Source organism: Sinocyclocheilus rhinocerous, unplaced genomic scaffold, assembly GCF_001515625.1.
Source record: "Sinocyclocheilus rhinocerous isolate Xijiao unplaced genomic scaffold, SAMN03320098_v1.1 scaffold528, whole genome shotgun sequence".
Classification (NCBI taxonomy): domain Eukaryota; kingdom Metazoa; phylum Chordata; class Actinopteri; order Cypriniformes; family Cyprinidae; genus Sinocyclocheilus; species Sinocyclocheilus rhinocerous.
This window is the reverse complement of record NW_015634004.1, coordinates 697,157-707,873: the sequence shown is the minus strand read 5'-3', so window position 1 is coordinate 707,873 and position 10,717 is coordinate 697,157. Positions and strand designations below refer to the sequence as shown.

Genomic DNA, 10,717 nt, shown 5'->3' with positions numbered 1-10,717 from the left:
GGTTGTTTTGAGAATGTTCTGTAGGCTACTAATAAAAAAAGGACCTCTGTATATTTGTTTGTTGCAAATTTACAGACAATGCAATTGAAATGTTTACATTGGCTTGTCGGGGGAATATTTCTGTCCACTGACAACAGAGTTTTCCTTCTGAATTAGCATAACTGCACAAGTTTTATACTTAATAACATCTTTAAAAACAAATGACATTAGTTATACTTCCATTTCCTTCAATGAAAAGGAAATTGAGTAAAACGGTTGTGGACGTGGATTAGTAATCTGGCCCCGCCATTACGGTTTACAGTGCGTGAATGGTGCGCTGTGATTGGATCGGATATATCGCATTCTGCAGAAAAGGGAGACTGGCGTTTGTCGCGGTTTGGAAAAAAAGGGAGAAAACATGACAGAATAACTCGGCGAATATCGCATTTTGCGTAAAATTAAAAATTGACTTTTCAATACCGACCAGATACAATACTGATTTTGGTGGAAACTCAAATTTTTTTTAATGGCTTATTTTAAATGGCGTTTATCGCGTTTTGGAACCAAACTCTACAAATATACTCTTATTATATAAAATATCTCAACTTTCTTTAGAGAATATTAAACAAGTGATATGATTACTTAAGCACAAAACTGAATACCTTTCTTAAAAAATGTATATGACATACAGAGTTACTTTTATTACACTTCACTAACCATCGCCTTAGCAGCATCACACTTGTGAGAGGCCTGTGTTCTTCAATCAGCTAAATCCGAACCAAGTGTCATTTCACCACCTATTTGACCACAGATTTAGTAATACATGGGCACACAATTAAATATTGAATGTTTAGAAGATAAAGTAGGCCTTGTGGTTTATTGCACAAGCTCAGTGACGTTTATTGCATTTGGCGCCCTTTGGCCCCGCAGTGGGTTTGTGGCCCTTGAGCTCTTCAGCGCACCGGGATCAGGACAGCAGTGGGAGTCGGGAGCTCAGAAACAAAACATCTGCTGGTTTTCACAGTGAAGGAGTACTGATAACTGCACTAGTCACAATGGTACGTTTGTCAGTTCTGAACACAATCAGATAATCTGTGTCTTTATTTCATTATTGTATAAAGCAAAGTAGGAATTAATGTGTGCATGATTTGATAATGAAAATTTCAGTGTTCAAAGCTATAAATGATTTTTGCAATAAATCATTGACAAAAATGAGAGAACATACAATTATAGTTGCGGCTGTTGAAATATCGGTCTACAATTACGCTTTTGTTTAGCATTTATATTAAATGGATTAAATTATAAATGTGTCGTTTCTATATAGCAAATATTCTATACTCCAAAAAAATAAATCGTGTTAGATTTAATGGAGGAATTGTATTAAATCATGCAATTTTGCATTAAGCTAATGAAGACTGTTTTGTAAACCAACGAGAACCTAAAGAAAAACGTGCTTAATTGCCATACAATTACTGCAAAGAATCATAATAGTTTTATATATATATGGTTAATTTTTTGGTCGAATTGTAGTGTTATATTTTTTTGTGAGAATCAGACAGCCAAACATTGTGTTTCTCCATTTGAAACGCAGGGTTGTGCACTATAGGCTAATCAGTTTAATCTTCTCAGTCCCAGTGGAAGTTCATGCGAAATAAACTTTCACACAGTTGCACGACAAGCTCATTTGAAATAATTACTAAATAGGAATCTGCCAGCCACACACTTTCAGTCTTAGTGAGGACGCCAAGGGTACATTTAAATGTAACCTTTTCTCTCAAAGTGTTATCACAACTTTTGCTCTCCTGTCATTAAAAGTTAATAAAGTACCCTTGTTGATAGGTTCTTCTGGACTTTGTTCAGGTGAGAATGTAAACACCATCTCTTAAAATTCACCTGAAAACCTATATTAATAATATATATATATATAAAAAATAAAAAAAAACATAAATATCTACATAAAAATCCACTTAATTTGTATAAAATTAATTGAAAATATTCACATAAAATTCTAAATAAAATCTAAATTAATAAATAAAGTCTATAAATAAACGTATATACATAAAAAAAATAAATGAATACAAATCTGAATAAATTAACAAAAACTAAATAAATACATTTTCAAATATTTCTGCCATTATTTATTGATTGATTGATGAAAGCAGGGTCAAATACCAATGTCACCGTGTTATTGTAATAACAATAACTGTTACAATTGCTTTTACCGTGGTAAATATTTAAAGGTAAGAAAAATTTGGAATTAAAAAAATGAGAGAAAAAGTCTTAAATCGTGGACATGTCTAGTAAATCAATTTTTTTCGAGTTATATTTTGCTTTAATAACATTTGGATAACACTGGATTTCTCAGTGCAGTGTTTTTGTACACTATAGTGTGTAAGTGGAAAAAAATGTTGCCTGACATGTAAAGTAAAAGTCTATATGAAGATGCAAAAAAAAAGTCTCTGATTCAGATGCAAAAGCCTCTAAGTGCCATTTGAAATTTTCTTCTAAAATGAGCTCCTATGTGTAGGTTCAGTAAATTCACTTTAGTGGCATTGAATAGCCTAGGTTCTTTTCATTGCCTTTAAAGTGAAATAACTGAACTTAAACATAGGAGCCTGAGAAAAATGCTCATTTGTGACCCTGGACCACAAAACCAGTCATAAGGGTCAATTTAAAAAAAAATTTGAATAATTTAATTGCTGAATAAATAAGCTTTCCATCGATGTATCAGGAATCTGAGGGTCCAAAAAATCTAAATATTTAAAAAGAATCGCCTTTAAAGTTGTCCAAATGAAGTTCTTAGCAATGCATATTACTAATCAAAAATTAAGTTTTGATATATTTACGGTAGGAAATTTACAAAATATCTTCATGGAACATGATATTTACTTAATATCGTAATGATTTTTGGCATAAAAGAATTTTTTTTATCATTTTTGATATATATATATACAATAAATAATTAAATAAATAATAAATGTTTAATAATGCATTTATTTATGTATTCAGTTATGTATTTAACGATTTATTTATATATTTCAACATTTATTTAATGATTTAATTTTGAGTAATGGCCCTCCATATCATAGAACAACTGGAAAGGTCAGTGTTTATCCAGCACATCTTCATCCGTCTCCCTCCGCAGGTGCTCTTCTGCGCGGATCTGCTGTGCTGCTGCTGCTGCTGTTCTCTAGCCGTTCTGGCGCTCGTCGCTGCGGTCTGGCTCTTCCGAGACCTCCGTCAGATCAGCGGCATCCACGAGAAACACGTCCTGGTGACGGGCTGCGATAGCGGCTTCGGACTGCTCGCGGCGCGGCAGCTCGACCGGCGGGGGTTTCACGTGATCGCCGCGTGTCTCACGGAACCTGGTGCCTCCAGACTGCGCGCGGCGGCCTCCCCCAGACTCAAGACGCTTCTGCTCAATGTTACCGACAGCGCGAGCGTGGAGAGTGCGCTGGAGCGCGTGCGCAGCGAGGCCGGGGAGAGAGGTGAGACGCACAGTCAGATAGGGTGCCAGCTCGAGTCAAGCACAGCGAGAGATAAAGCCGAGATACAGGCACTTTGACGACCACACAGCCCTCAGACCAACTCATAAATCTGCAACCCTTGGACAAGCGCTTTTAGTTGACCTGGAGGAGCATCTTCAGGCGAATGCCATTCTCATACCAAAGCTGCATCATTTATTATAGAGAGACTTACTTTCCTCATATAGCACCTGACATGTTTGCACACCTCAGTGACCTTTGACCTTAAAAGGATAGTTCAGCCCAAAATTAATATTTGCTGACAGTTTACTCACCAACTAGCAGTTGCCAAGGGCTAATCAGTCTTACTTTTCCAATACAAATAAGACCAATCTACCTTTTCATAACTGAATTAAAAAAGTAATGACCAGCCTTCAAGAAGAAAAAAATAGATGACTAACTTTTTAAGACTAGTCTAAACATCTAAATGGATCCTCTGCAGTGAATGGGTGCCGTCAGAATGAGAGTCCAAACAGCTGATAAAAACATCACAATAATCCATATGACTTTTTAAAATATCTTGTGAAGTGAAAAGCTGCATGTTTGTAAGAAACAAATCCTTCTTTAAGGCATTTTTAAACCGTTGCTTCTGGCCAAAATACAAGTACATTATCCATAATAACTCTTCCTCCAGTGAAAAAGTCCATTTTCTGTTGTCCTCTCACATCAAAATCCACCAAAATATTTGTTTAGAACTGTTTAGGACTGATTTTGCTTATAAACGGTGCTTGATCTGTGCATATTTCTCTCCTAATTTCTCTCAGTCGAGACAACTTTTTAACTGAAGAAAGCAATACTATGGAGAGGACTCGTATTTTATCCGGAAGCAACAGTTAAACTGTCTTAATGATAGATTTGTTCCTTACAAACACGCAGCTTTTCGCTTCACAAGACGTTAACTAATAGACAGGAGTGGTGTGGATTACTTGTAGATTGTTGTGATGTTTTTATCAGCTGTTTGGACTCTCATTCTGACGGCACCCATTCACTGCAGAGGATCCAATGGTGAGCAAGTGATGTAATGCTACATTTCTCCAAATCTGTTCTGATGAAGAAACAAACTCATCCACATCTTGAATGGCCCGAGAGTGAGTAAACTATTCTTTTCATTGTGTGATTAGCATGTTCTTATTTTTTCTTGTGTCAGGTCTGTGGGGTTTGGTGAACAACGCTGGCATCTCGGTCCCCGTCGGCCCCATGGAATGGATGCAGCTGGAGGACTTTAAGAAGGTTCTGGACGTAAACCTCATCGGTCTTATCGAGGTGACTCTGAAGTGTCTTCCTCTGCTGAAGAAGGCTCGTGGTCGGGTGGTGAACGTGGCCAGCGTACTGGGCAGAGTCTCACTCATCGGGGGAGGATATTGTCTCGCTAAATATGGTGTGGAGGCCTTCTCTGATAGCTTGAGGTATGTTTAGGCAATTACCAAGAAACTTCGAGACATGTCAACAAGGTCTTTTAGCATGTTTTGTAAAAAGTACACGTTTTGCAGGTCCTCATGGCTTACATTTTTATTTATTTAATACATATTTTTTTAAATAAATGTATGTATTTATTAAATATCTTTATTTATTTAAATAGATATAAATACATTTTAATGAATAAATACATAAAAAGTAATACTTACAAATAAAAATAATACAAATAATAAAACATTAAATGTATTCTATTATGTTGACAATAAAATAATCTGTCTATTTATCCATTTTTAATTTTCATGGATTTTTTTTTCAAATATAAAAACATAAATACACTATGTATTCGTTTAAAATATATATATTTAAATATAAATAAATCAATAACATTTTAACAAATACATAATGCATTTAATAATGTAATAATTAATAAATTAATTAAAATGTATTTTATATATTTTTATAATATATTTTATATTGCTATTAAGCTGATAATATCATCTGACTTTTATTAAAAACAGCCAACAAAATCCATTTCCATGTATTGGCATTTGTCTTTGTAAGACCTCAGACCACAACTTCAGTCTTTCTGAAGTTAACCTTGAAACACGTTGACATTTCATTGAGTAAAACTTTTAAACCTTACCCATACTTCAACTTCTTAGAGATTTGCATCTTTCATTCAATGTCTAATAATGTCTCCAAAATCATTTTATTCTCTCTCTTGCTGCTGTCAGGAGAGATATGATGCACTTTGGAGTGAAGGTAAGTATCATTGAACCAGGCTTCTTCAAAACACAAGTAACAGATTTGAGCCTCATTGAAGATGATCTGAAGAAACGGTGGAGCAACCTCCCAGCAGAGGTCAGGAGAGCCTATGGAGACTCATACCTGCAGGACTGTGAGTGCTTCTAATGTCATATCAGTGCAGATTTCATGCAACACTACTTTAGAATTTGAAGACTGATATCATGATGCATTCAAACATGCACTTACAACTTCAATTTCAATGTTGTTTAGCATTTGCATATTGCTAATCAATGCAATGACACTCTAAAATACTCTGCAGACACAAAAAAAGTCTATTTTTAATTATATTAAACCATTTTTGCCGCCTTATATAGATGGAAATGTTTGAAGCAGAGCCTCATGTGATGCTGTTTTGTTGTACCGACTGAACTCGAGTGACATTTCTGCATTTCTCTCAATTATATTTTCCAGATATAAAGTTGCAGGAGTTCTCCATGAAGACTCTGGCCAGCAGTGATCTTTCTAAAGTGACGTCATGTATGCAGCACGCTCTATCAGCGCGTTATCCCCGAACACGCTACAGCGCAGGCTGGGACGCCAAGTTCCTCTGGATTCCCCTCTCGTACCTGCCGACATGTATAGCAGACATCTTCACCAACAATTTAATGCCTTCCACGAAGGAGAGCTGAATATCTCTACAAAGATTTGCTGAAAACGCCACTGCAGCTCAACTTATCTGATTTGTGAAGTTTTGTCTTTGAAACTGTGATTGCTGTATGCAACAATGATCACCCAGCCCTGCATTATGAAAACGGCTCATGTTTGCGTTTACTTACAAAAAAAAAAAAAAAAAAAAAAAAGGCCTAATATTATCTAATTTGATGATGCGGAGTTCAAAAATCAGCATGCGAGTTCATCACATATACAACATTTAAATGTCAAGTGTTTCATATCATTTAACTTGCAATCTGCAAAGTAGCGGAAAAAGTGGAAATCAGGATTAGGCATAAAAAATTTCTTCAGAATCATTCATATATGTGAAAATGGGCTGTTAATTGAACAAATGATTGCAACCTGACCCAGAGTAAGATGGGAAAAATATCTTTGTGGCAAGTTTTCTGCTGATTAGGGGGGAAATACAAGAATTCTTCACCTTATAAATAATTGTTGAAAGCAAAAAATTTTATGAAATGCATCATATTTTGTGAGAAAGTGATGCGTAGAGTGAAAAAGGCACTATTCTTGCAATCAGCGCCTCAAAAATTAGTAAGAAAAGTATTGGATTTCATTAATGCAGGGCGGTGCAATAATGCAATCAAATAAAAATGCATTTTATATATTGTTGCATTTTCCATAAATAAAGTACCCTTTGGTGTCCAACAATGTACTGGTTCATGCATGTTTTTTATGTTTGACTCACAATTATCTGCTTCCACTTTTGAGTCCAACACCTACATCTCAACATCACATCAACAACCAATGCATACAACCAACATTTTTTAGTTTGTTTCTTTTTTTGATAATCCATTACAATTGGATGTATGTCGCAATACAGAAAACATATGGTTTCGCCTAGACTTTAAAATCATGTCATTACTTATTTCATCAACAAAAAACAAAGTATATGGGTAATGTGCTTTGAAGGAATGACTCAAATTAAGGAAATCTTCCAAATGGAAAACTCTTCAACACTCTTAAAAATCCATGTTTTGCAAATAGTGAAGACCAGGCTTAAAGAGAACCAAGAGCATAGATCTCAAAGCTCTTCATCAAGCACAGGCCCACTGACCTCCCCCCAAAAATTAAGCTTTCATGTTTTCCCCCGTATTTTTACAAAACATACACTCTGCACAATCACTCCTCACTCACACACTCATTTCTTCAACCCTCTCAATCAGCACCAAGTTTTGCAGAGTTCTTTAAGGCTTCTTTGTAACCAGTATCACCTGTCTTCACTAATTAACCCAACCCACATGATTTAGCCTATTAGTACCATGTGGAAATAAGGGGGACAGACAGAAAGAGAAATGTGTAATATATATAAAAATACATTTTATATAATGTTGGCATTAATATTTTATGTATTCTCTTAATGGATAATATATAAATTAAGAGAAATATATATATATACACACGCAACTGCAAGCACTAGTCATATATTTGAATGTTGAGCAGCGAGCTCATTGGCTACCGATACAGGAGAGAACCAATCAGCTGTGCCATGTGATAATGATGTCATTAGGTCAGATTGAGTTAGACCTATCGGACTTCATGCCAGAACTCTCTCTCTGTGTGTGTGTGTGTGTATTTGTTGTACATCAAAAAGATCTTACCATTTCTCGTAAAACAAATTTATTTGATTTTTCACAGCAGCGTTAATTTGTTTCCAGTTCCTTTCAACAGTAACATAATCAGCATGTCAAGATGAATAAATTCATAATATTCTTTTTTTTTTACTGTCTTTAATATACAAAATCATTTCAAATATATCGACTTCACAGCCCATGCACTTCATCAGATGGGAAAGTAAGTATGAAAAGCCCTTGAAACGCTGATGGGACATCAGAGATCTCCAGATATCACAGTTAGAATCACATGCATATAAACTGGGAAATTTCAAGTATTATTTCAATATATAAAACAGAAGTGGTATGTCTTCTACTTCTATTCAAATGTGTTTACAGCGGAGTATTATCATACTTTCAGACTTTCTTTAATGAGAGTCCCTTTCTCTGCATGGAGTAGTTCACCATTTCTGTCATCATTTCCTCACCCTGATGTCATTTGAAACCCATATGCTGTTATTTTGAGGAAAATAAGCAGATCTTTATCATGCAATTTGGTGTCAGTTCCTTAAAGTTACTGTACAACTTACTACTTACACAACTGGAGCGGGAGAGTAAATAATGACCGATTTTTTCATTTTTGGGCAAACTATTCCTTTAATAGCTCTCAGTAGATCTGCACATGAGTGATATATCAGACAGATATATCAGACAGATATATCAGAAAAATGAAAAATTGCACTGGAGGAAGCATTATTATGGATTGTGAACTGGTATTTTAGCTGGAAGAAACGGTTTGAAGTTAAAAACACCTTAATGATGGCTTTGTTTCTTACAAACACGCAGCTTTTTGCTTCACAAGATGTTAACTGATGGACTGGAGTGGTGTGGATTATTGTGATGTTTTTATCAGCTGTTTGGACTCTCATTCTGACGGCACCCATTCACTGCACAGGATCCATTGGTGAGCAAGTGATGTAATGCTACATTTCTCCAAATCTGTTCTGATGAAGAAACAAACGCATCTACATCTTGGATGTCCAGAGGGTGAATTGTCATTTTTGGGTGAACTATTCCTTTACGAATAATCAGATCAAATGGCAAAGTCTCAGCTGGCTCTCAAAGCACTTTTACTCAGTATCGTTGGCATATGTGTGTGTGTGTGTGTGTGTGTGTGAATCTCCAGGAATAAGTAATAATCTATTTCAAAATAACATCTGACCAGAGGATATTATCAAACAAAATCTTTTCAATTTACAAATGTACAAAATATTCATAACTTTCTCCTTCAGCAGCATTAGTGCAAAGATATACAAATATGACGTCACAATAATAATAAAAAAAGAATCATACAACATGAATTGGCATACAATGTATCAGAAGGCAAAGTCTCTTTTCTGTAGGCTATACAAACATTTCATCTATACTTTTTTTTTTGTTTCAAAAATAATCTTAAATTGATTTCTGTCGTATGCAGGCTGCATATAAAAATAGATTCTGTGCAAAGGGAGTTTTTCTTTGTATTTTCCCGTGTGTGATGGTCATATTTCACTGTCCTCTTTAACCAGGTTGGCCGTGTCTGTAAAGGTGTCCTCTGTCGGTGAATAGGCGCTCAGTTTCTCTCGTTTCTGGGGTTTGGGAGGAGGACCGAACGGAGACGGCTGTGATGAAGAGCTGGCGTCTGCAGCTCCATGCGTCTGCTCATCCTGCATCTGACACAAAGACAACGTCAACTTTGACCACATGCGCATCATTCTCACATTAAGACCCATATTCTGGTTAAAACTTTATTCTGAAAATAACATTTACATGCTTTACAGCTATGGGAATATTCCTGTCCACATGCATTTCATTTCTCCTGTGGAAACACTGCTGATGGTTTATTATGATACCTTTTAGTGACAAAATCAAATAAAATCGCCAGTGTTATTTCAGTATCATTGAAATGCTATTATAATTTTTGTTACCGTTTTGAATTCGATTTTATTTTTATTTGATTTTCTGTTTTCAGTTTCAGTAATTTTAGTTTATTTAGTTTTAATAAAATGAGAAAAATAAAAATACAAAATAAATATGTTTAAGTTCCAGTAATGAAAATTGAATTACAGCTGAATAGAAATTGGAAAGAAAAAAAAAAATGAATAAAAATGACAAAATTACCAAAACCTAACCTAAAATTAAATGGAAAACAAAATAAAAACTAATTTAAAATATTAATAAATGCTATAATAGTATATAAAAAATGATTTTATATTTTAGTCAGTTTTATTTCAAGTAATTAAATTGTCTGAAGAGTATAATGAACTACAATATATATATATATATATATACATACATACTGTACTTTTGTCAGACTATATTGAATTGTGTTCCTTTTTTAATATTTATCTATTAAAGATAGATTTCACCTATGTTCTGGCTTACGTACTAATTTTGTTAAATATTATAAACTTGGCATTGTGTACTATGAATATTTTTGGCAAAATTCTTGTGATTTGTAAATCACTTTCGATAAATGAGTCTGCTTAAAATGCAAACGTAATACTTGTGTTTCCTTGATCGCTTGACTTTCTGCAATTGACTGTTTCTTCTTTCACTCACTATTACTTTTGTTTAGACAAGTGAAGTTATAAATTAATGTTAACATAGTCAGTTCTACTCACCTCTGAATATGTAGGGTTTTCAAATGTTGTGCTTGGCTTCAGTTTTCTTTTAAAGAAACTCCATTTGGCCTCCTGCAAAAAAAAAAAAAAAAATATATATAAA

General features: G+C 34.6%; 2 protein-coding genes across 2 annotated transcripts in view; one reads left to right on the top strand and one right to left on the bottom strand.

The window, feature by feature from the left end:
• The first annotated feature begins 891 nt into the window (after positions 1-891).
• On the top strand, positions 892-7,050 carry rdh1 (retinol dehydrogenase 1). Its single transcript, XM_016558647.1, has 5 exons — positions 892-1,037; positions 3,125-3,467; positions 4,651-4,909; positions 5,654-5,817; positions 6,138-7,050. The coding sequence occupies exons 1-5, from the start codon at positions 1,035-1,037 to the stop codon at positions 6,353-6,355; spliced, it is 987 nt and encodes a 328-aa protein (XP_016414133.1). The 5' UTR covers positions 892-1,034; the 3' UTR covers positions 6,356-7,050.
• A 1,919-nt stretch (positions 7,051-8,969) lies between these two features.
• LOC107744833 (low-density lipoprotein receptor-related protein 2-like) overlaps positions 8,970-10,717 on the bottom strand; it is a 133,525-nt gene continuing 131,777 nt past the window's right edge. Inside the window, exons 79-80 of the mRNA XM_016558655.1 lie at positions 10,615-10,686; positions 8,970-9,663 (exon numbers count right to left, since the gene is read on the bottom strand). Coding sequence (XP_016414141.1) covers positions 9,493-9,663; positions 10,615-10,686 — 243 coding nt within the window. The 3' untranslated portion in view covers positions 8,970-9,492. The remainder of the gene's footprint in view (positions 9,664-10,614; positions 10,687-10,717) is intronic.

What these genes read in the sequence shown, in the direction of transcription:
- rdh1 (XM_016558647.1), top strand. An exon ending in CAGCGAGGCCGGGGAGAGAG is followed by an intron (nt 3,468 to 4,650) that starts GTGAGACGCACA and finishes TTCTTGTGTCAG; the next exon opens with GTCTGTGGGGTTTGGTGAAC. An exon ending in AGACTCATACCTGCAGGACT is followed by an intron (nt 5,818 to 6,137) that starts GTGAGTGCTTCT and finishes TATATTTTCCAG; the next exon opens with ATATAAAGTTGCAGGAGTTC.